The sequence below is a fragment of the Pseudopipra pipra genome, chromosome 20 (assembly GCF_036250125.1).
Source record: "Pseudopipra pipra isolate bDixPip1 chromosome 20, bDixPip1.hap1, whole genome shotgun sequence".
Taxonomy (NCBI): Eukaryota; Metazoa; Chordata; class Aves; order Passeriformes; family Pipridae; genus Pseudopipra; species Pseudopipra pipra.
In genome coordinates, this window is record NC_087568.1 from 9110858 (window position 1) to 9136231 (window position 25374).

Here is a 25374-nt window from a genome sequence, read left to right on the forward strand (position 1 = left end):
CTGAGCTGGCCCAGCTTGAGGCAAAAATGCACATTTTGGCCAAGAGGGGACCCCACTTCAGGGCTTATCAAAGCATGTCTGGGTAGAACAGCCAGGTGGGAGATCCTGGCTGTTTTGGAGAACAGGAATCCCCTTGGAAGACTTCGGCAGGGACTGCCAACCCACCGGGCTGTGGCACTGCACCCACCCCTGTGTGCTGCAGAGCTGAGCCTTTGACAGCTTCAGTTACAGAGCCCAGACTTGGTCTGAGCTTGCAGACAGCCTGGGCTGAGCCTGGAGCAAGGCTGGGAATCCACAGGGAATGAGCAACCCCCAGCACAGCCCTGGCTGCAGCCCTTGTGCCCACAGGATGGGCAGGAGCAGCTTTGGCACGAAGAGATGCTTCACCAAAGGGACTCTCATCACCTGAAGTGCCCAAATGTAAAGCCCAGTTCCCCTTCTATGGGCCCCCAGAGCCCACCTGCCCTCAGCCTGGGGAGCAGCAACCCAACATCAGGGAAGGTTGCCAGGCTTGGCTCATATTTTAGCCAAAATTATGGCTCATGCCTGGCATGTGCCACCACAGAGCTTCAGTCCTACACAGAGCCCCACACTGGGGTGGCTGGGAAGGGACATTAAAGATCATTTAGTTCTACTCCTGCCATTGGCAGGGACACCTTCCACTAGCCCAGGTTGCTCCAAGCTCCATCCAACCCGGCCTTGGGCACTTCCAGGGATGGGGCAACCTGTTCCAAAATGGAAGAAATGAAAGAAGCAGGACAGAGGGACACAACAGGACAGAAAGATATGTCAGGACAGAGGGACACAACAGGCCAGAAGGACGTGTCAGGATGGAAGGACACATCAGCCCCTCCCCCTGTGGCCACAAGTGTCTTTGTCTCCTCAGCTTGGCCACGGTGACTGAGCAGAGGCTGCAGTGGCTCCAGGGGAAGGAGAGCCAGGCTTGGCTGGGCTGGGTTGGATTTCTTCTCCCTGATTTCCTCTCCCCTCTTCTCCCTGCCCCTGCTGCCTGGAGGGGGCAGGGACACCTGAGGTGCCAGGATGGCTCTCTGGGTGGCTGCAGGGTGTTGGAACCCGGGGTGCTCAGCAGCCTGACCCCCAGCAAACCAAATCCCAGGACCATGGGATGACCCAGGTTGGGAGGAACCTCAGGAGATCATCTGGTCCAAGCTCTGTGGGGGAGGGAGCCCAGAGGAGATGGTGCAGCACCCTGTCCACTGTGTCCTGAACACCTCCAGCCACGGGGAGGTTCTGAGACTGATTGTTCTCCCCAAAAGAATTCCTTCTTGCATCACTGGCCCAGGTTGCTCCAAGCCCCATCCAGCCTGGCCTTGGACACTTCCAGGGATGGGGCAGCCACAGCTTCTCTGGGCAACCTGTGCCAGGGCCTCACCGCCCTCATAGGGAAGAATTTCTTCCTAATATCCCATCCAAACCCACTCTCTGTCAGTCTGAAGCCATTCCCCCTTGTCCTTTCACTCCATGCCCTTGTAAAAACTCTCTCTCCATCTTCCTCCCTTACTCCTAATGCTGGGATAGAGCTGCTGGTACCTGTGTTTCCACCCAGGATACTCGGGATTGAGGGAAAAAAACCCCTCAACCAGCTTTCTACAGGAGAGAAAAGCAATTCCCCTCCTGGCTGGGTGTCCCCTGCCTGCTGACAGCAGGGCTGTCAAATGTTGTGACGTTCCCTCCGCTCCTGGGATTTTTTTCATCCTTCAGCATCTGTTCCTTTTGCCACTTCCCTCTATTTTTGCAGGCAGTAGCTGCAGCAGCGAGGAGATGGCTTGGGGGGGAAGCTAACAATCCTAAATGGAACTGTTATCCCACGAAGCCTGGCTCATGGATGATGGATTTAGTGCTGGGTCCCTCCAAACACCCATAAACCCAGCCTTGGGTGGAGACCTGCCCTGCAGGACCCCCCTGAACCCCAGGGCAGCCACGAGACTTCCACGGGGGTGTCAGCCCCGGGGGGAGGAGAACATGCCCATGGTCACCCCTGGCAGTGGCACTGGGGAAAGGAAATACAATTTTCTAGAGGAATTATTAAGCAAATGGAACCAAATCACAGAATGATTTTGGCAGAAGGAACAAACATGGGAAAACACGTTAAACACTTCTCAGCTACTTCTCAGTGAAGACCCAGGACTTCTCTAAAGAATTATCTATTCTAAGTTTCTCTTCTTCTTTTTAATTTCCCTTTTTTCATCCTCTACAGTGGATGAATGAAGTGAAAAATAATTGAAACTCGTTTCAACACAAATTCAACGCTCTGCTTTGCACCAGCACCAATTTTGGGGTGTTGCAGTGGTAGAGAAGCAAAGGACAGTGATGCCAGTGGGAACTGGGGCTGGAAGAGATGGTCTGACCCCCCCTGAGACCCTCACCTTGACTTTGGGCAGGACCAGGGTGAAATGAAAACTGACAACGTGGTTAATTTTAATGACTTGAGATCATCTCTAGGGAGAGGGAATAAGGGAATCATCTCCTCTACAGTTCCTTCAGGGCCATCAAAAAACCTTTGCCAGGGCCACAGCCCCACACTGCCTGCACAGAGGGGGTTTCCCATCGTGGAGAAGATTCCTTTGCCCACAGAAGGTGGGCAAAGCTCCTCCCCATGAGCTGATGGCACCGCTGGCACCGCGGCTCAGCAGGCTGTGCCCACCACCCACCGTGCAGGGGGAAATGCTCCCCCACCCCCCCCTCCCCTCCCTCAGCCATCACCACTGCCACTCACCGGCAGCCCTGGGGGTCCTGGCAGCCCTGGGGGTCCTGGTCTCACATGCCCCTGCTGCCCAGGTGCCACCACGGGGACGGAGTGTCCTGCGCGGGCAGCGCCGTCCCCGAGCCCCGGCACAGCGGGTCTGGCTGCTGCCAGAGGAAGCTCTGCTGTCCTCACAGGACCTCTGGGCACGTGTCCTTTGGGAGCAGCTGCCTGACGTGCTGCCAGGACCTTGGGGAAGGTGTGGGGCAGCAGGTTGGGGATGGCATGGCCGGGTTTGCCAGGTGGGAGCTGCTGCCGAGTGCCCGCCAGCTTCTCTGTGGTGATGTTTTCCTCCTGAAGGTCCTTCTTGGCTGCTCTGTGTGTCTTCATGGAGCCTCCTGGGTGGATAAAAGCCACACCATAACATGTAATAATAATAATAATAATAATAATAACAGGTATCCCTAATAAAGGATAAAAGAACCACCAGGTTCCCAGGAATCTCCACGGGGAAAGGGAGCAAACCTTGACCATGGACCCACGTGCTGCTCCTGCCCAGCCCTGGCCTGCCAGGGCCTGTGATTTTATTATAGGTGGAGTTGAGCAGCTCAAAGCCTTCATCCTCAATAGAAAGGCTGCCCTCCTCCTCCTCCTCCTCCTCCTCCTCAGCTGATGGCATCTCGTGAGCAGAGAGTGAAGCCAGGGCGCTCCCATCAGGCTGGAGGTTGAGGGTCTCCTGGGGGTCCTCCCACGTCCAAGGTGGCCCCAGGGTCAAATCTGAACTGGTGAGTCTGGAATCCTGGAAAGGAAGACAGAAAAAAAAAAAAAAGTTTGAAGATTTCACTTGTTTTTCTCCCTTTCCTGCCCAACACATGGAGTCACCATCCCTGGGAGTGTTCAAGAAATCCCTGGAAATGGAATTTAGTGCTATGGTTTAGTTGACATGGTGGTGGTTGGTCAAAGGTTGGACTCAGTGATCCTGGAGGTGCTTTCCAACCTTAATGACTCTGTGATCCTTAATTTCCCATGTGCACAAACACCACTGAGAGGGATAAGACAGGGCATGGCTTGTGAGCCCCAGGCAGGAGCTCTCGAGCTCTGGGGCAGCTCATCCTCCCCAGGCAGGACAGTTCAGCCCCTACAAACCCAAACTCCACAAGGGACATGAGCCAAGTGTCAGCCTGGGCCACCCCAACATGGAGCTCCTTCTGCCAGCCCCCTGCAGGGATCCCCCACCCTGAGTGTCTCTGCAGGAGGGGCACTGAGAGAAGAATCCCAGAACAGTTTGGGTAAAAGGCACCTTGAAGATCACATTGTTCCAACCACCCTGGCCATGGCAGGGGCACCTTCCACTAGCCCAGGTTGCTCCAAGCCCCATCCAACCTGGCCTTGGACACTTCCAGGGATGGGGCAGCCACAGCTTCTCTGGGCAACCTGGGCCAGGGCCTCCCCACCCTCACAGGGGGAATTCCTTCCCAACATCCCATCTAAAACTACTCTTTCAGTTTGATCCCATTCCCCTTGTCCTGTTACTCCATTCCCATATCCAGAGTTCCTCCCCAGCTCTCTTGGAGCCCCTTTAGGCACCACAAGAGGCTCTGAGATCTCCTAATGACAGAAATCCAAGCTCAAGAGCAACTACTAAAACAACTGCAGCAAATCCACAGAGTGACACGAGGGATCGATCTGTCCCTTCAGCCTTTCACTTTGCTGCTTCTGCATTTTCCAAGGCTCCTGGTGGTCTCAGGGGAATGGTGCAGGCAGATGGGAGGGGAGCTCAGAGCTCCCACCACACATCTTCCCAATCCATCAGCTCCCAGGGTCAGGAAGGGGTGACAGACACAAGCCCAAGTGGAGCCTCCCGGAGGCTGGCAGCTAATTAATTTAAGGCAGTGGCTTGCAAGGGGCTCATTCTGTCTTCAGCTGCCACATTAGATGCTCCCTGCAGGTCTCAAGGGGCTCCTTCAGCCCTAAAACCACCAGCAGAGCCCAGGGATGGAGAACTGCAGTGTTGGTAGAAATATCCACACTCAAGACTAAAGAACTGACTGTGAAAAGGGAGATTTGAAAATCCCACCGGTTTTACCCCCAGCCCCGGTGTCTCGGCCGGGGTTTGCACACTCACTGACCATGGCTTGAGGGGTGGGTGGCTGTGAAGGTCCCTCAGCTCTGCTGGAGCAGCTGGCAGCGTTTCCATCAGCCCCACATGCCCACCACCCCCTCCTGGAGCTCGTTCCACGCTCCAGCTGAGCTCCAGAGGGCACTGACATCCCGGGAGGAGCGGGTGGGACCCAGCCCTGGCCGGGGGCTCCTCGGGGCCGGGGCCACGGAGCCGAGGAGGAACAGGCTGAGAGGAGTCACTAGAGGGAGATGCAGGCCCACACTTGCCTTGCAGGGCCGAGAAGGGGAGCAGAGCGGTACAAGGAGATCGTTCCCGTCGTCCTTCCCATCTCCCGTCGGTTGAAGCCATTCCCCGGCTCCGGTCCTGCTCCGCGCCACGGGCACAAGAGCTCGGGAGCACCAGGGTGGGTTTGCACGAAGAGCAAGTAGAAAACCCACCAATTTCACTGCCAGAACTGGTCGTTCTTCAGGTGAGCACCCAGTGGTACTGCTGGGTCAGGGGAGCTGGCTCTGGCCAAGCCCCACTCGGGAGGACCAAAGGCAGCAGGAGCTGCTGGAGCTCTTCCTCTGCTGCCAGGTGCCAAACCATCAGCTTGGAGGTTTCCAAACTCTTCCCCATCCCAAACAGAGAGGAAAAGCGAAAATTTTAATTTTTCCAAGTTCAAAAGTCAAGTTTGAAGAGTTTCCTTCACAAAGAGCTGAAGTGCTTTGCTCTGTTATGAAAGATTCTGGGGGGAGGGTCCTGCCTTTGTTACATTTAATTTGTTGGTGATTTAGAAAAAGAAAAGAACAACCCTAAAGCATCAAAAGCAGTGTGGGCAGCAGGACAGGGGAGATTCTGCCCCTCTGCCCCTCAGGTGAGACCCCCCTGCAGAGCTGCTCCAGCCCTGGGAACAGCACAGGGAGGACATGGAGCTGCTGGAGAGAGTCCAGAGGAGGCACCAAGAGGATCAGAGGGCTGGAGCAGCTCTGCTGGAAGGAAAGGCTGGGAGAGCTGGGATTGTTCAGCCTGGAGAAGAGAAGATTTTGGGGTCACCTAATTGTGGCCTTGCAGTGCCTGAAGAAGCTACAAGAAAGATGGAGAGAGATTGTTTACAAGGGCCTGGAGTGACAGGACAAGGGGGAATGGCTTCCCACTGCCAGAGGGCAGGGTTAGATGGGATATTGGGAAGAAATTCTTCCCTGTGAGGGTGGGGAGGCCCTGGCACAGGTTGCCCAGAGAAGCTGTGGCTGCCCCTGGATCCCTGGAAGTGTCCAAGGCCAGGTTGGACGGGGCTTGGAGCAACCTGGGCTGGTGGAAGGTGTCCCTGCCCATGGCAGGGGGTGGAACTGGGTGATCTTTCAGGTCCCTTCCAACCCAGGCCATTCCATGGTTCTATGATCTCCAGCCAGCTCCCTTCACCCATCAGATGCTCTCAGATACTCCCTTGGACACCCACAGTTCACTCTCCAGGTGGGCTCGTGACCCTCACAGCCCTCAGGAGCAAAGGAAGGTAAAGGTTGTGTTTCCTGGCAGTGTCCAGGTAAAATCCAAGGAGACTGAGGAAAGCAAATGGCAAAAGCTCTGCACAAAGCCATGGGAGCAAAGAGCCTGGAGAGGACACAGGCTGCCATGGAGCTGTTTTCGTCCAGAGAAATGCTGGTGCAGAATGAACAAGCCTGCAGAGCTCAGAACAAATTAGAACATGTTGCCAATTAAATCACAGCGGTTTTGCTGCCTTCGAGGAGGAGGGAAATCAGGCTTCAAGTGGTGAGAGCAGGGAAGAGCCAGGACTGCTCCTCCTGCAGGGGCAGCTGGACATGGAGCATGGAATCCAAGGATCACAGAATTATTAGGTTGGAGAAGACTTCCAAAATCATTGAGTTCAGTCGTTAATCCAGCACTGCCAAGGCCACCAGTGAACCACGTCCCCAAGTGCCACATCTGCACAGCTTTTAAATCCCTCCAGGGGTGGGGACTCCACCCCTGCCCTGGGCAGCTGTGCCAGTGCCTGACCATCCTTTCCAGGAAGAAATTATCCCTGATGTCCAACCTGACCCTCCCCTGGCACAGCTGGAGGCCGTTCCCTCTCCTCCTGTCCCTTGTTCCCTGGGAGCAGAGCCCGACCCCCCCCAGCTCCCCCCTCCTGTCAGGGGGTTGCAAAGCCAGAAGGTCCCCCCTGAGCCTCCTTTTCTCCAGGCTGAGCCCCCCCAGCTCCCTCAGCTGCTCCTGCTGCTCCAGCCCCTTCCCAGCTCCCTTCCCTTCCCTGCACACGCTCCAGCCCCTCAATGTCCTTCTTGTAGAGAAGGGCCCAAAACTGACCCCAGGATTTGTGGTGTGGCCTCAGCAGTGCCCAGCACAGGAGGAATTTGCTGGAACAGGGGTTGATTGAAGCCATGTAGCCTCTTTATGGTTGGGCTCAATGATCTTAGAGGTCTTTTCCAACCTAAATGATTCCACTGTCCACCCAGGTGAGCCCCTGCATGGCCACACATGGCCCAGCCAGGCAGAGAGCAGCAGCACCCCGAATTAAATCACTTCCCAAATACACCAGAATCAGTGGATATTCTATATGTTATATTCTATAACATATCAGCCAGATCTCAAACCCAGTCAGGAGCCACCTTGTCATTAACTTCAGCTGACTTGGTTTGTGCTCCTGGTTCTGTTTAAGCAGGATGGCTGGAGCTGGTGGTGGGCAGTGAAGAGCTGTAACACACAGCCTCTAAAATAACACCTTTAAATTTATATTTTTTTAAACTAATAGAGTTAAAAAACCCTCCCGTAGCTTATTTTATAAAGTCCTTTTGGGCAAGAAATCAAATGGCTGCAGGAAAAGCACTCTGGCTAAAACTCAGCTCCATCATTTGGACCTCTTAAAATGGGTTCAGCTGGTAATGATGAGAACCACATTCTCCACAAGGTCACCTTCCCAAGAGAAGCCAAAGGAGGGACCTGCAGGCAGCTGGGGCTCCCCCTCAGCCCAGCCCAGCACTGGGCTCTGGCCCAAAACCCCTCAACAACTCAACAAAGCTCATGCTCGGCCAGATCCCACAGCTGCTCACCTCCCCAGCACCTGTGCCAGGTCCAGAAGACATTTTTGGGAAGATTGAACCCCCAAATGGGACACACAACCCCAGCTGAGCCAGGTGGGTGCTCACCAACCCCTGGGGTTGAGGGAGACCCACTGGGCTCCCACCTGGAGCTGCCTTCCAACCAAGACCCTGCTAATAATCAACAGCAACACCCACCAGAGCCACAAAAGAGAGGATGTGGGCACTGGATCAGTGCTCTGGGGAAGGGGCAGAGGGCAGGAGCTGCTCAAGGCTATGCTGCTGCAGGGATTCACCAGCTTCATGAAGGACAAGGACAGACAAGTCCAGGGCACAGCTACAGCACGAGGAAAACCTCGCTGGGTGACCCCACACTCCCTCTCACACACACACCCATCCATCTCCAACAGGAGCACCAGGGCACCGTGGCCAGGTGTTCCCTGCCCCAGGGGGGCACAGTGCCCTGCCCTGGACCCCGTGTCCCACCATCCAGGAGGTGCTGGAGGGTTTTCAGGACCTGTTCTCCTCCTCCATGGAGACTGGTGTCCATGGGCTGCCATGGGAATGCCTGGAGCAAGCAAGCTCTTCAAACCAATGGGCTGTTACATGTTTGACTCTTATTTATTATTTTTTTTAATTATTATTTTGCTGTTAAAATGCTAAAAAAGGGATCATTTGTCTCAGGCAAAGGCACCCATTAAATCCATTAAAATACATTGGTGGGGGCATCACTCCACACAGAAAACCAGAGGGGAGGTTTCCAAACACCTTCCCTCCACCCCACCACCCCCCAGCTTCACTCTGTCCCCCCAGAAATGTCAGAACCTGCCTGAAGAGATGATAAACTGGGTCCCTGATGCCACGAAGCCCAGCAGGACATCCCCTGCCATCCCACCCAGCCAGGCCTCCCCCCCAGCCCAGCCCCCCTGAGCTGGAAGGAGGGTTTGGTCCAGGTTTGGAACACGGTCCATGCTTTCTCCACGGTCCTCCCTGGTGTGACCTGCTGCCAAGATCTTCCACAGTGCCCAAGGAGCCCCTCAGGAGAGAACCTGGAAAGCCCCATTCCTCATTTATACCCCCCAGACGAGCTCCTAAGAAGGGCACAAATGCCAGCAGAGATGCAAAGCCACCCAGGTGACTGTCACCACAGGGCAGCAGCTCCCCTGAGGGGAACACAGGGAATATTTGTTCTCTTAGCAGCAGGCCCTGGGGGGGATAAAACCCACAGCCATTTATTTCTGAGTCGAAATAAAGAATTCAGTTTTTCCTTTCAAAAACTGAATTGTGAAGTCGCACGGTTTCGATGACATATATTTGTTGCTTTGGGAGGTTTTCTGAGTAAAAACAGTCTTGAAATACAGCCCTAATGGTGAAAAAAAATAATCAAAGTACTCCAGCTTTCCACCTTGATCTGTATTTCTCCCTCCAACCTATTTTGCCAGTTTTGATCCAAAGTGCTCATTTCCTTCGAAGGGAAGGGAAGGTTTGGGAAGGGAAAGTTTGGGAAGGGAAGGTTTGGGAAGGTTTGGGAAGGGAAGGTTTGGGAAGGTTTGGGAAGGTTTGGGAAGGTTTGGGAAGGTTTGGGAAGGTTTGGGAAGGGAAGGTTTGGGAAGGGAAGGTTTGGGAAGGGAAGGTTTGGGAAGGGAAGGTTTGGGAAGGGAAGGGAAGGGAAGGGAAGGGAAGGGAAGGGAAGGGAAGGGAAGGGAAGGGAAGGGAAGGGAAGGGAAGGGAAGGGAAGGGAAGGGAAGGGAAGGGAAGGGAAGGGAAGGGAAGGGAAGGGAAGGGAAGGGAAGGGAAGGGAAGGGAAGGGAAGGGAAGGGAAGGGAAGGGAAGGGAAGGTTTGGGAAGGGAAGGTTTGGGAAGGGAAGGGAAGGTTTGGGAAGGGAAGGTTTGGGAAGGGAAGGTTTGGGAAGGGAAGGTTTGGGAAGGGAAGGGAAGGGAAGGTTTGGGAAGGGAAGGGAAGGTTTGGGAAGGGAAGGTTTGGGAAGGGAAGGTTTGGGAAGGGAAGGTTTGGGAAGGGAAGGTTTGGGAAGGGAAGGTTTGGGAAGGGAAGGGAAGGGAAGGTTTGGGAAGGGAAGGTTTGGGAAGGGAAGGGAAGGTTTGGGAAGGGAAGGGAAGGGAAGGGAAGGGAAGGTTTGGGAAGGGAAGGGAAGGGAAGGTTTGGGAAGGGAAGGGAAGGGAAGGGAAGGGAAGGGAAGGGAAGGGAAGGGAAGGGAAGGGAAGGGAAGGGAAGGGAAGGGAAGGGAAGGGAAGGGAAGGGAAGGGAAGGGAAGGGAAGGGAAGGGAAGGGAAGGGAAGGTTTGGGAAGGGAAGGTTTGGGAAGGGAAGGTTTGGGAAGGGAAGGGAAGGGAAGGTTTGGGAAGGGAAGGTTTGGGAAGGTTTGGGAAGGTTTGGGAAGGTTTGGGAAGGTTTGGGAAGGGAAGGGAAGGTTTGGGAAGGGAAGGGAAGGTTTGGGAAGGGAAGGGAAGGTTTGGGAAGGGAAGGTTTGGGAAGGGAAGGGAAGGGAAGGGAAGGGAAGGGAAGGGAAGGGAAGGGAAGGGAAGGGAAGGGAAGGGAAGGGAAGGGAAGGGAAGGGAAGGGAAGGGAAGGGAAGGGAAGGGAAGGGAAGGGAAGGGAAGGGAAAGGGAAAGGGAAGGGAAGGGAAGGGAAAGGGAAGGGAAGGGAAAGGGAAGGCTTTGGGGTGACCTAACTGTGGCCTTCCAGTGCCTGAAGGAGCTACAAGAAACATGGAGACTGTTTGCAGTGGCCTGGAGGGACAGGACAAGGGGGAATGGCTTCCCACTGCCAGAGGACAGGTTAGATTGGATATTGGGAAGAAATTCCTCCCTGTGAGGGTGGGGAGGCCCTGGCACAGGTTGCCCAGAGAAGTTGTGGCTGCCTCTGGATCCCTGGAAGTGTCCAAGGCCAGGTTGGATGGGGCTTGGAGCAACCTGGGCTAGTGGAAGGTGTCCCTGCCCATGGCAGGGGGTGGAACTGGGTGACCTTTCAGGTCCCTTCCAACCCAAACCATTCCATGTTTCATGAAGCTGGAGCAGAACATTCCCCCAGGATGTGCCAGCCAGGAGATGCCAGTGGGAAGCTGGATCAAGCCCTGGCAGCTGCCACTAGCACAGCCTGGAATTCCTGCCCACTGCAGCCACGAGTTTTTTAATTCAGCTTCAGTGCCTGACATGGGAAAGGTCTCCCCTGGAAACTCCCATCTGGGGGAGCTCAGGGGAGACGAGTCCCTGAGCTAAAAGTTACTGGTCTCTGAGGCACAAGCTGAATTATATTGGTTCTGTGTAAACAGCACTAACAGCCAAAATCAATACCAGCCAGGCTTGCTCCTTCAAACAGGCCAAATTTAGAGAGGAACCAGCTGAGAGGGACAAATTGGGAACAGCTCTGAAGCTGCCCAAAAGCGTGAGAGTTGAGGCTGAAGGCATGTGGGTTTGAACTCCCAGAAAATTCCAGCTGGGGAGCGGGGAATGAGCCCAAATTGAAAGCAGCCATTAGGGAACGATAAAACAGAATGAAAAAGGGACTGGCACGTGATAAGCAATGCCATGATTTGCAGAAAATCAAGTTAAACAAGGCAAATGAAGGCAGGAGGAGGCTCTGCCCCAGCCAGGCCTTGGTGCATCCCCTCTGGGACCCTCTGCCACGTGGCAGGGACTGAACCAGCGGCAGCAACAGAGCTGGAGAATCCCCCCTTCTGTTCAGAAAGGCCAGATGACACAACCAAATGACAACAAACCACTTTCCATTCCAGAAGTGACAAGGGGGGGGGGGGGTTTCTCAGTCCTGTCCCCACGATCCAATCCAAAAAGCATTCAAATCACAGGCTCTCCCCACCACGAGCTCTGAGTTTTCAGTTTGGCTCAGGAAGCTGGGGAAGCTCCAGGGGACTGGGAAAAGGCTTCATGTTGTGCCAATACGAAAGAGGAAAATAAAAAAAAAGAGGGGGGAAAAAAAAGGCAAATGGGAAGCCTTGAATAGTTACAGAGCTCTTCCCTCAAGCTGAGCCCAAGCAAAATAACAGAACAACCAACATGGGGCTCATTAATGAAGAAACCAGAGATAATGTAATTAATGCCATGGGTTTGCAAAGAGTTGCTGTGTAACTAACTTGGCTTCTTGCCTGAGGAGACCAAGAGTGTTTTATTGGCCAAGAGAACAGTGTTGGGGCAGTGATGCTGGACTTCTGCAGGGCTTTTCAGTTGATGCCACAACCCAAAAACTCAACTAAATAGCAAATGGGTTAAAACCCAGCCTGGAGCATCCCTGTCTCCAGGAGCCCAGACAGCCAGAGTCACATTCTGCCCTGGTTTTCAGGGTAAAACCCAGTTCAGAGCTCAGTGTCTTCTCTGAGGAAGCACATTTTTGTGAGTAGGAGCCTCTTCCATCCACAGCCAAAGGTACAATATGATCCACAAGCTCAGGATCAGAGAAAGACAATTATAAATTATTCCTTCCAGCACGTTGTAGCATCGAGCTCCTGGAAGAGGCTCCACCGCAGGAGGACTGAAAATCAAGGCTGGATTGATTGAAAAAAGGAAAAATTGCCAGGAAATCCTGTGTCCAGCAGCAGATCAGGGCAGGCAGTTATACCTGTGGGTCTGCAGCAGGAGTGTGGGGAGGAGAAACCCCTCCTGGTGCTCAGCAGAGCCTCCCCCTGCTCTGCCCTTGCAGCCCTGAGGTGTCACTTGGCCCTTCTCCTGTTGCTTCAGGCCACAAGGGCAGGAGCCACTTCCTCAGTGCCAGAAATGTTCCCTCACAGGTTCCATATGTGGCGCCCGGGTGCTGGATTGGGGAAGTGAATCCATTGTGAGACTGAAAAAATAGACCAAAGAAATGACTCCCAGTGCCTAAATGGGCTACAAGGAAGATGGAGAGGGGCTTTGGACAAAGGCACGAAGCGAAAGGACAAGGAAGAATGGTTTTTAAAACCAAAAGAAGAGAGATTTAGATTGGATATTAGGAAGGAATTTTTCCCTGGGAGGGTGGGGAGGCCCTGCCACAGGTTGCCCAGAGAAGCTGTGGCTGCCCCTGGATCCCTGGAAGTGTCCAAGGCCAGGTTGGACAGGGCTTGGAGCAACCTGGGCTAGTGGAAGGTAGCAGCATCACAGGGAAGAATTTCTTCCCAACATCCAATCTAAATCTCTGCTCTTTTAGTTTAAAACCCTTATTCCTTGTCCTGTCACTTCATGCCTTTGTCCAAAGTCCCTCTCCAGCTCTCTTGGAGCCCCCTTAGCTACTGGAAAGGTACCTAAAGATCCTGGAAGGTGCCCCTGCCCATGGCAGGGGGTTGGAATGAGATGGTCTTTATTTGGAGGTCCCTATATTTTGCCCTGTGTTTTGGAGGTCCCTGTGAGATGCCTCAGGAATGCCCTATTTCCCCAGGGGGATATTCAGGGTTCCCTGGTGTCCTACCCAGGCACCCAAAATCCTAAACACCCCTGCAAGCTCCACATCCAGGGGCCACATTCAGGCTGCAAAGCCTCCCAAGGGCTCCCTGTGCTCCTGCCCAGCACAAAGGCAGCACAAAGGCCTCACCTCTGCAGAGCAAAAGCAGAGCAAACCCCATTTCTAAGTGGCCCTGAGCAGAGAAGAGCCCTGCTGGGCTTGCACACAGGGGATGGGGGTGCCCTGAGCAGACACAGACCTGCAGCAGGACACGAGGGGCCGGTGGGACCACAATGGCCTGGGAAGATGCTCGAGTAGGAGCAGAGATGATGCTGGCCAAGCCAAGCCAAGCCCTTCCTGCAACACTTCTGGCTTAGGACAACCAACAAAAGCCAACAGGGGCACAAAAGCTGAGCCCAGGCAGAAGTTCAGATGGTCAAAGGTTGAAGAGCAGCTGGAATTGGCACCGGAGGGTGTCCCGTGGTGAGGCTGGAGGGGACAGCACTTCATTCCTTCCACGTGGTTTGGGGATTAAAAACCACTGTGGTGCACAGGAACACACTCCTTCCATTGCATTGATCTCACAGTGGGTTTGAGGGGCAACAAATGATCCACAGATCTTATCCTGCCTGAGAAACTGGTTTCAGAGCTCTGCAGGTGGCTGAGATATCTGAGCTCTCAGGAACAGGAACAACCACCTCAAGATAAGAGAGTGGGGGAGATAGTGCTGGGCTCCAGCTGTCAGTCACTTCCCCACACCCCAACAGGGATATTTGGTGTTAGATCAGCTTATCCAAGGAACCAGCAGCCCCAGAGTTCCAGGGAAACAGAGGGGTGGAGGACTGACAGTTCCCACTTGAGGGCTGGTCTTTATTAGTTGGGATGACCAAGCACGAGCCTTTTGGGTATTTGAAAGATGAGCATCAGCTTCAGGCTGCTCTGATTTTAAAGGAAGGCTGGACCTGTTACTATCCAGCAGTTTTAGGGCTGAATGAGACTGAACAAGTGATTCCAACACTAATTCTGCTCAATAACAAACCTGAAGATGAAAGAACAGGCACACCGTGACCAAACCGAGCGTTTCCACGGAGCCCTCACAGCAGCTTTAAATGGAGAAGAAATTTCCAAAGGAGTTTGAGCTGCCCAGATAATTAAACCTGTGAAGTTTTTTTCCCTCTGGAAATCAGTGGAATTTAAGCTTTATTTGGCTGTTTGCTGAATGGCTTTAGGATCCCAGATTAAACTGCTTTGGAAAAAGCCATTCAGTGTAGCTCAGCCCTCCTGCTCACCCTGAGCACAGACAGTCAAAGAGAAGACAAAAGGCAGGAAAAGTCTCTCAACACCATCCATGTCCCAGAGACTGCTCAGAAATGGCAATTTACCCCTCAGAAAAAAATTCCCAACAGGAATAGGCTGCAATCCAGGCTGTGTCATGGTTTGTGTCATGTCACTATTGCCTTCACCCACGTATATCTTCCTCCACCATCACCCTGAGTCTGCATAATTATTTAGCTCTAATTAGCAATTAAGGAATTCACTAATCTACCAATTTACTTCTAAAAGAACAAAGGCAGGGAGAGCACAACTACAAAGCAGAGCTGTGGCCCAGCCCTGCTCTGCTCTCCATTATTCCAAACTGTAATGCATTAGTAGCACTTTTTTTTTTCCATTTAATAAATCCAAACGCCAAAGATTCCGAGGCATCTCTGGTCCTCATTAAAAGCACAAAAAATAAACTTGTCCCAAATCCAGAATATCATTAGTTTCCCCCTGCAGACCCACGAATTTCACCACTTTTCTCATAATTGGTGACATCTCACCAGGCGCAGGGAGAGCCCGCTGGCAAAGGAGCATTGGATGAAGGGGATCAAATCCCAGTCAGGAGCCACTAGGACTGATTGCTGGGAGGCAGAGCCCACCTTTCTGAGTGGTTTTGCCACCTCAGCTCATGCCAAACCCAAGCATCATCACCCCAAATCTGCAGCACAGTCACCTGTGAGGTGTCAAGATCAAAGCCTGGGGCAGAGGGGATGAACCTGCTCTAAAAGTCACTTTTGCACCACACAAGAGGTTTGCACAAAGGAGTTATCGAGGTGTAACCAGACAGTTAAAGCCAGGAGTGAGAAGAGAAACCCTCCCCAAAGAGTTAATAGCGAGGGTGAGGGGAGTGAAGGACTCTGGGAGGGTGAGGGGAGTGAAGGAACCGAACTGCTCAGTCACACACACACACACACACACACAAATCTCAATTTCCATTTGCTGGCAGGTTTCCCCCTCAGGATGTCTGTTTGCATGAACTTGAACAACAAATCTTGGCTGGAAATCCCAAAGAAAGCAGGAGCATCAGGGACTTGCAGCCAGCCTCTCTCTGCTCACTCCCTCATCCCCCCGGCACACGCGGAGAGCTGGAACACACTCCAAGCTCCAGCTGGGGGAGAGCAGATGGGACAATCAACCCCCAACCCCAGTGCCATGACCACCAGAGCAGCCAAGGAGCCCTGCCCTGGCAGGGGGATGCTTTCTAAACCCCCAGAACCACAGCTGCCTCCTCCCACTGCAGAGCTCCAGCCCTTCCCACCTCCGGCATCGCATCCCACACGTGGGCAGCAGCAGTGGATGTCCAACCTCTGCCTTCTCCTGCCACCCTGCTGACCTTCACTGCCTTCCCTCCAAGCTAATCCCGCTGCACAAGGACTCCCAAACACCTCTGTGCAGGTGGTGACCTGATCCATCTCATCTCCACCTCCATCCCCATCCCTCTGGGGCTCACTGGAGCTCAGGAAGGTCACCTGAACACTCACCTTGGCCTCCACCAGCTCCCAGACACGCCAAGTTACATCCAAATCATTAAAGAGAAATATTGCAGTAAAGAAAATAACAACCAGTAGCCAAGAAAATAATAATTAGTAGCCTTGTTCTGGGAATTTTGGGGTTTACCTTGTTGCTCTTAAGAGAAGCTCATGTCCCCAGGAGATGCTCTGGGGGTGGGACAGCAGAGGGACATGGAGAGGGGAGATGCAGGAGAGTCTTACCTGAGCAGAGGAATCCTGGATTTCATTGGTTTCCTTTGGTACCTGGAGAGATGGAGGGAGAAAGAGGGAAAATATCACTGCTCAAGGACCAGCACTGACTTAACCATGTGCTTATTGTTGGCCCCAGGATGGAACTGCCTCTGAGGGCACAGCAAGAATCCAGGGAATGCACACTGGGAGCCAATCCTTCAGAGGAACAGGAGGGAATAGCTTTGGATTAAACCCCTCAAGTGTTTGGGTGGGTTTTGCAGTTTCTCTTCATTTGGAAGCTCATCAGTCCTTGGGAAGGGCCAGCAGGGGGTGGGAACTGGTGGGATGTGGGGCAGAATTGTCCCACCTGCACTCAACGTACTGATGCTTCAAGTGAAACTTTCCCCTTGCTGGGTGAGACACCAGAGCCATCCAAAGCTCCAGGCCTCCAGAACTCGGGATAACACACATGTTAAAATGAGCCCATCACCTCCCAGGCTCAGAGGACACATCTTGGAGCTTTTAAATGAGAGATCTGTCCTTATCTCTTGGCTCTAGGGAGCGAGTTCAACTTATCCCAGAGCCACAGCCACGCCCACCAAGGGCTGTCAGTGTGAGAAATGCATTTTGGGATGGCCAGGGGTTACCCCACTGTCCCTCAGAGCAGCAGAGAGCCAGTGTGACCTGCCCTGTGTCACACACTCAGCCTCCTCCACATTCACTCCCTGGCAAAGCTGCTCCTACTTAATCCCTCCTGCTCAGGGCTTTCCCTGAAATCCTCCTCTTAAAATAATAAACACACAAACTGCTGCAGCCCATGGTGGGAGTGGAGCAGCCACCAAAGGGCTGTCCTGGGTGGGTGTCACCTGGGTGGGTGTCACCTGGGTGGGTGTCACTTGGGTGGGTGTCACCTGGGTGGGTGTCACCTGGGTGGGTGTCACCTGGGTGGGTGTCACCGCTCCCTCTTTGCTGCCAGGACGTGCTGGCACCAGCACCCCAAAGGAAACCTTGGGCAGGCCCCAGAGAGGGCAGATGCCCCATCCCACACCCAGTTCCCTCCCCTGACACTGCCCTTTCCTGGCAGCTGTCCCAGCTCCTCACCAGACCACCAGCAGTGGGAGGTTTGTGCCAAACCCTGGCCTTCAACACTTGCCTCTCCCCAGCCTTTCCAGGCTCCTTTCTAATACCCCTGGCCTAAGAGATGGGGCATCTCCCTAGCCAACTGCAGCTCCCGAGGAAAGCCTGGGTGTTTCATGTCTTTTTGGGGATTTATTGAGTGATTTGGGCTTTTTGGCACAGAAAAATGTCTTGATGATTTACTTAACACTGTAATAAAAGCAAAATCCCCCGAACTTCCACTTTCCAGTGATGCTGGCAAGAACAGAGGGACAACCTTTGGCAGGATGATGCACCAAAGGGTGTACAATCCTGCTGGGAGTGAGCAAGAATTCCAAAGTGGTGTACAATTCCCCAGGACAGCTGTCACCCCCTCCCAAAAGCCCAGCTCCAGCTGCAGCATTACTCAACAGCTCCTCAAAGCTTCCCTGTGTTCCACACCGAGCACACACAGTCCCACACACCCACCCAGGCTTTCCTTGGCTCAGAAACCCTCCCCTTAACTCATCCTCCTTCACACCAAACCCATCTGTGACTCGCAGGGGGGGTTTGGGTGGTGAAGGAACCACCCACCATCACCTCCTGGCATGGAGAGCTGAGCCAGGCTGCACTAACACCTGGAGTGGGGTTAAACCAAAGAGGAGCCTGGCCCAGCGCTCCCAAAATTTGTCATCTGCCCTCAGCCACACCTCTGGCCAGGCTGTGGAGGGCTCCCAGGAGGAGGGGAGGTGGCTGAGGCTGAAGGAGCCCGTGCAGGTGGAGTTGTAGCTGTGACAGTGCTCGGCGGCGGCTGAGGGGTCTCCCATCACGAAGGTCAGCTGCTGGAGAGCTCCCTGGGGAGGAAGGGACACACAAACCATCGTTTATCCTCGTGCTTCTCCCTCCAGAGGACAGAGAAAGGTCTGGAAGGGGCTGTGGGAGCAGGTTGTCTCCAGCTCCTATAGCCAGGGGATGGTTTGGGCAATCAACATTCCCTTTCCATCTTCAAGGGCTGGATGCAAAGATGCCCTGGGCAGGGACATCTTCTACCAGACCAGGTTGCTCCAAGCCCCATCCAACCTGGCCTAGAACACTTCCAGGGATGGGCAACCTGTGCCAGGGCCTCCCCACCCTCCCAGGGAAGGATTTATTCCCAATATCCCATCTACCCCTGCCCTGTGTGAAGTCACGGGACACGCTCCCAAACCAGATGTTCTGCACACACAGCAACACCTGTACGTGGTACAAGCCATGGCCAACAGGAGAGGATGGAAGTCAAACCCAGGGGTCCCCACTGCTGACCTGACTGCTGGCACTTGTGCTGCCCCGAGCCAAAAACAAGCCCCTGGCACAATTCCAAGCTCCCCCTGCCCAGGTGTGAACACACAGGGTGTGTTTTAGGAAGAGAAGGCAAAGGACCCCTTCGGAGGGAGATGGAGGCCTCCCTTCCTGCAGCTGGAGCAGACCATGCCCTCCCAGCCCTGCCAGACAGCCCTGCCCTCACTCACCTTAAAGGGGATCTCAAAGGACTCGATGAGGCCTCCAATGATGATGAGCCCCTCAGTGTTCACTCCCATCCCGAAATAGTTGGCCCAGCTCACTCTGTCCACCAGCCGACAGTCCACGTGCAGTTCCAGCCTCTCCAGGGAGATGCTGAGGGCAACCTGGTGCCAGTGCCCATCACCAAGAAAGGAAACTGGGAACCTGTGTGTTCCAGGGGGGAAAGGAAGGGACACAGCACAAAACTTTGGTCCCACAGCTTTTGCAGGATGAGGCTTCACCCTCATCAGCTCCGAGGGTCCCTCAGTGCAGACACAAAGGGCAGCACTAGAATTGTCACAAGTAGCACCATCACTTGTCTTCCAGCACAGGAATGCTGTTTCCCAATGGAGCTGGGGATTCCACAACCACATGAGGTCTCTGAGAAATTCTTGGCATCTCTGTCTTTCCCCATTTGATTCATGCCCAGGTATTTCAACCTTTTTGTTCTTTGCTCTGCTTTCCAGATCTGCATCGTTTGGACAGAGTGGAGTTTGGCAGTGACAACCTGCACAGCCACAGCAACTGAGGGACCTTCAGGGGTCATGGGACATGATGGGCACTGCTCAAAGCCCACCAGAGCAGGGAACCTCAACTGTGGCCTTGGGAGGGGAAAAGGAAGCAGGAAAAGGCAGAAAAACAACCCCCGAGCTGGAACTCACTCGTAGTGTCTCCTCCTCGTGGTGGCAAAGACCAGGGCGTAGGGGCTGATCCTGATCTGGAAGAGCACGTGGCTCCTGTGGCTGAGGATGGTCACCAGGCTGGTGTCCTCCTTCAGGGAGTACCTGAGCTTCATCAGCACGCTCAGCTCATCTGCAAACCTGGCAGGGACAGGGGACATGGGGCATCTGCTGTGCCACCAGGGGCTGACCCCTCAGGGCACAACAAACACAGCACAAACCAACCCCAGGGAGAATGAAAGATAAAAACAAGCAAGAGCAAAAAAACCCCATCATTGCAGTTGTAAGGTCAGGCAGTCAAAAAGAAGCAGCCAGGCCAAAATTAGCATTGCCCCTATAACCTCATAACCTTATATAACCATATCACCCATATATATTATATATATAAAACACCCATTCAACCACAGAACCTCAGCACAGCCCTCTCAGGAGCAGTCTCAGCACACACTTATGTGGCTGGGCACGGTTTTCCATGGGAATCCTGCCTTTCCCACTGTGGGGATGGATGGGAACCCTGCTACAAGCAGCTTTTCATGCCTTCTCTCTTCATGTCCCACATCCTCGTCCTCAGCAGCCCTGTACCAAGCATGGCAAAGGTCCCCCCTGGTCTGTGCCCCCCCAGACCTTGGCATCATCAATGCTGAAGGATATGGCTGTGCTGCCTTTCTTGTCCTTTCCACTCAAGTGCTGGAGCAGAGAGGCCTCCCAGATGGGAACACCAAGGAAACACATCCCTGGAAGTGCTCAGCCAAGAGCTGTGCACCCCACCCAGAAAGATCAAAAAATCATGGAATGGTTTGGGTGGGAAGGGACCTTAAGGACCATCTCATTCCACACCTTCCATTAGACCAGGCTGCTCAGAGCTCCATCCAACATGGCCTTGGACACTTCCAGGGATGGGGCAGCCTGTTCCAAAATGTTCATGAGATCACAGAGTGGATGTGTTATCTCCTTGTCATTATGGAATGGGGCCTGAAAGTAACTCCTCGAGCCAACAAGCACACACTGGACGATTTTTGGGCACCACCAGCTCAGCCCCACCCCCTGAAGGCACCTACCTGTCCCCAAAGGCCTCCCTGGTGGGGATGTTGAGGGTGGCATACTGCCCCACCTCCAGGATCCTGCAGTTGGCTTCATCATAGGCAAAGGAAATATTGCTGAGGTCCTGTGCATAGAGAGTGATTTTGTCCAGCAAGTTCACTTCATCTGCTTTGGGGGAGAAGAAAGAGATGCTCAGTGGCTGAGAAACCTCCACCACAGGGCTCTGCTCTGCTCATTCTTCAACAAAAGAATAGATAACTCAAACAGACAAACCCCCCAGGAAGAAGAGTATACATTTGGAAAGATTAAATTAATTCACAAATTCAGTAAACCCAGACCAAAAAGAGAACTTCAGAAGCAGCCAGGAGAGAATTTTGAAGCAGGACATGTTTCGAGGCCAGTGTCCCAAAGACATGAAGGGCCGTTCCTTCCCCAGCAGTGGTGGGACCTTTGCAACCACACAGTTGGGATGCTCAGGGCTGGAAAGCAGAGCCTGGGACACAAATATCCTAAATCACAAGTCCTGGCTCAGCTGGGCACAGAAAATCCTGCTCAGTCCTTTCCCAAGCTCCCTCGTGGGTGTTTGCCCAGTTTCAATAAAGAATTGGACCAAGGAAAGGGATGAAGTTACTGTCCCTCCCCTGTCCTGACCAGAGCACAGGGACACTCCTCTCTGCCCAAATGGGGTTCATCACTGTCAGAAGGTCAGGAGCTCCAGCAGGATCCATCCCTTTCCCAGAAGGGGAAGGGCCCACCTTCAGAACTGTGCTGGGAGCAGCAGGATGGTTTGAACAGGGTGGGAGCTCCAGTCTGGGCTGTTTGGCAGCACCGTCCCTTCAGCCTCAGGAGGAGCTTTTAACTCCCACAGTGAACACAGACTTTCCCTTTCCAAGTTCATCCTTGAACTACAGAATCTTTCAACTACACAAACACCTGAGGAAAACTTTGTTTAAAGCCCTGAGGTTTCTCGTTCCTCTCCATTTGCAGACAGACTCACAGACCTCTGGCTCTACCCAGACATGGTGTTTTACCTCCCAGACATCCACAACCAGGTCGCTCCAGTGTGGCAACAACCCTGTCACCTGCAAGGGGTGGGGACAAGGGACAGACCCAGGGCAGCACTCCCTGGCCCAGCCTTGTAGGATCACTCCAGACCCACAGCCCCTTCACTGGGAGAGTCTGGACAATCCCACCTGATGATTTGTCAGTGGGAATTCTGCCAGAACCATCTGCACCAGCATCTGCTGCAGCTTGGGAGGTGTCCAGCCCCTGCATTCACTCTAATTCCTGCTGTGCTTGAGGTGAGAGATTTATCTGAGGGCAGACAAACAGCCTGGGGCGTGCTGCACCCAGACAGGAGCCATCCACACCCGGAGAGGGAAAATAACCAGTCAATGGAGCAGAAACTGCTTTGATCCACTTCAGACACAAATGTATCAGCCCTGACATCACCTCCGTGGAAGACTCTGCCAGGGAAAGAGCCCTTGTGCTGGGAAGGAGGGGAGGGAACAGGGTCCTGCAGGAGATGCTGCTGTTTGTGAGGACTGGGAAATCACAGAATCATAGAATCAGACAGGTTGGAAAGGACTTCTGAGATCATCGAGTCCAGCCTGTGACCCAACCCCACCTTGTCCCCCAGCCCATGGCACTGATGCCACATCCAGGCTCTGCTCAAACCCCTCCAGGGACGGGGACTCCACCCCCTCCCTGGGCAGCCCATTCCAAGGGCTGATCCCTCTCTCTGCAAACAACTTCTGCCCAATGGCCAACCTAAACCTGCCCTGGGGCAGCTCCAGGCTGTGCCCTCTTGTCCTGCTGCTGGTTCCTGGCAGCAGAGCCCGACCCCCCCCGGCTCCCCCCTCCTGGCAGGGAGTTGCAGAGAGTGAGAAGGTCTCCCCTGAGCCTCCTCCTGTCCAGGCTGAGCCCCCCCAGCTCCCTCAGCCTCTCCTCACAGCACTTGTGCTCCACACCCTTCCCCAGCCTCGTTGCCCTTCTCTGGACCTGCTCCAGCCCCTCCATGTCCTTCCTGAGCTGAGGGGCCAGAGCTGGGCACAGCACTCCAGGGGTGGCCTCCCAGGGGCAGAATCCCCTCCCTGCTCCTGCTGCCACACTGTGCCTGAGCCAGGCCAGGATCCACTGACCTTCTTGCCCATCTGAGCATCCCTGGCTCCTGTTCAGCTTCCTGTCAATCCCTGGTGAAATCCCAGCTCCCCACATGGACACAGCATGGATGTTTCCAGGCCACCCTCAGCTCAGCAACACGAATGTGCAACATGTTTAGGCAGCAAAACCACAGCTAAACTGGTGCCAGGGCAGAGGCTGCAGGGCTGAGCCCCCCCAGGGCCCCCCAGTCTGTCAGCACTGCAAGGGATGTGCAGCACAGTGTGGGGAACGGATGAGACCAAGCCCAGATGACAGAGGGGACAAAATATCAGGAGTGGTTGTCCCTTCTCCATCCCAAGCGTTTCTGGGAGGTGGTTTCCCTTTCCAGGACCTGCATGCTCCTTCTCCAGGGGCTGCAGCCACAACTAGGGATCAGCTTTGCTGGTGCTCAAAGGCAGGAAAATAAGTGTGGGGTCAGTGGCTCCTGTCAGGGAAGAGCAGCTGGGACTCAGCACCAGGAACAACACACTTAGGTGGGAGTTTTCCCAGGCAAGGCCAAACCTTCCCGTGCCCTGTTGAAGCTCTGGTGGCAGGGAACAAGGACAAGGGGGGTGGTTTGAAACTAAAAGGAGATTCAGAGATAAGGAAGAAGTTTTTTGCAGTGAGGCTGCTAAAACATTGGCACAGGTTGCCCAGAGAAGCTGGGGCTGCCCCATCCCTGCAAGTGTCCAAGGCCAGGCTGGAGCAATCTGGGCTAGTGGGAGGTGTCCCTGCCCGTGGCAGGGGGTGGGATGAGATGTTCCCTCTGGAATGGCCCAGCAACTTGAGGCTGCTTCAAAAACTGAATAATCCCTTCCTATTTATGCATACTGTAACACCACAGGTTATAAATCACTAATGTCAGGCACTCTCAGGAGGGCTTTGGAGATATGGTGGTGTGATATGAGAGGCCTTCTTAGCTCCAAATAGGAAGATAAATTCATATTTTTCTGTAAGCTTACAGTGCTGCCTTCATTGTTTTCCTACTCCTTTTCCCTTCAAAGTTTTCCAATACACTGATAGTTCAGGTTGGCAGTGTGGCCACTAAACTGGTGTGTGGGGTTTTAGTGGAGCAGGGACTCAGTTATTTCCAAAAGAACCCACAGAAAACAAGCATTTTGTTAAAGGTTTGGGCTTTTTATATGCTCAATAGTATAAAGGGTGAACAAATATATCTGTTTAGGTAAGAATTTAGTCTCAGTGCAGGCTTATATGGACTTATACATTTGTATTTCAGATGCTATTTAAATAATTTTATATTAAAGATAATCTTTACTTATAAATTTATGGTAGAAGCACAGAATATGCTGAGCTGGAAGGGACCCATCAGGATCCAGTCCTACTCCTGGCTCTACACAGGACACCCCAACCCAACCTATAATAGGATTCCACTTGCTGCAGCTCATTGCCCCAAACTCTCATTTTGGGGCAGAAGCTGCTGCACAATGAGGTTGTTTGACACTGGATTTAGTGTTTAAACAGCCTCAACACCAAAGCTTTTCCTTGCAGCTTCTCCCCAGCACTAACCCAGGGCCAGCCCTCCACCCTGGCACAGCTGAATTTCTGGTTACTACAAGAAGAACTCACGGCTTTGCTTTGAGTTTCAAAGCAGGTTTATTTTATCTCCTTGCCTGGGAGCAGACATGCTGCTCCTCAAGGACAGGGATTACCTGGGGAGTGATTCTCAGGGCAGGGTCTGAGTCCCCAGCAGTGAGAGAGCGGGGTCACAGCCTTCCTGGGAGCAGGTTAATCCCAGGCAGGGGGAAGCTGAGGGTGCTGGGAGGGCAGACCCTGCAGCAGCCAGTCAGGGGAAGGACAGACTGTCCATCTGGTACCATAATTCTGTGTTTCCTTTATAAAAATCACACTTTCTGCTGAGTTTTCAGCTTTCCCAGGGCTCAGGTGCCTTGTTCCACAGCCAGGCTTCCCCATCTCCTTCCAGTGGCCACCGGTGAGCAGCTCTGCTCCCAAACACTCCCTCTGCCACTGCTGAGCCACCAGCACACTTCTGCCTCCCCCCTGGAGGTGCCACTGTCCCAGACCCCCAGGGCAGGGGGTCACACCCCAGCTGGCTTTGCCTTGGGCTCCCCCTTGTCCATCCAACCACCCACAGAGCACTCAGCACACCCAGCTGACACCTTTGCTACCCCAGCTCAGCCCAAAAGCCTGCAGAATGGCTGTTTCCAGCCTGGAAAGGAGATTTCTGGAGTTCAACAGCGCTGCCAAATCCAACTGGCTCCTAAAAGCAGCACAGGAATCTTCCCAAGGCAGTCCAGTGCCAGGGAAACTTGTGCCAGGGCCAACGTCAGCGAGGACAAGCAGTGGCCAGCGGAGCCAGAGCACAGGACATGGCATTCCAAGGTGAAGCTCATCCCAAAGCAAAGCTCCCCCACCCCCATCAGGGTGCCAAGTGTGTCCTGGGAGAAGTGTGTTCCCAAGGCTGGGGAGCAGAGCAGTCAGTGCCAGGGGGGACACCTGGGAGAGACACACATGGAGCTGCAGAACGACCCCTCAGACACCTCCTGAGGTGCTTGGGGTTGGGTCAGGAAGTCTCTGCTCAGAGAGCCCAGAAACCACACCCAGAGAAGAGCCAGGCTGACCTTGGGCTTTAGTGCAGATGCCCCAGCAATCC

At 53.8% G+C, this 25374-nt stretch overlaps 1 protein-coding gene across 1 annotated transcript in view; it reads right to left on the reverse strand.

Moving 5' to 3' along the window:
* Positions 1 to 25374, reverse strand: part of LOC135425157 (collagen alpha-1(I) chain-like) — an 89536-nt gene that overhangs the window by 34152 nt on the left and 30010 nt on the right. Inside the window, exons 2-8 of the mRNA XM_064677141.1 lie at positions 20618 to 20768; positions 19542 to 19700; positions 18849 to 19044; positions 18051 to 18194; positions 16276 to 16317; positions 3230 to 3503; positions 2738 to 3102 (exon numbers count right to left, since the gene is read on the reverse strand). Coding sequence (XP_064533211.1) covers positions 2738 to 3102; positions 3230 to 3503; positions 16276 to 16317; positions 18051 to 18194; positions 18849 to 19044; positions 19542 to 19700; positions 20618 to 20768 — 1331 coding nt within the window. The remainder of the gene's footprint in view (positions 1 to 2737; positions 3103 to 3229; positions 3504 to 16275; positions 16318 to 18050; positions 18195 to 18848; positions 19045 to 19541; positions 19701 to 20617; positions 20769 to 25374) is intronic.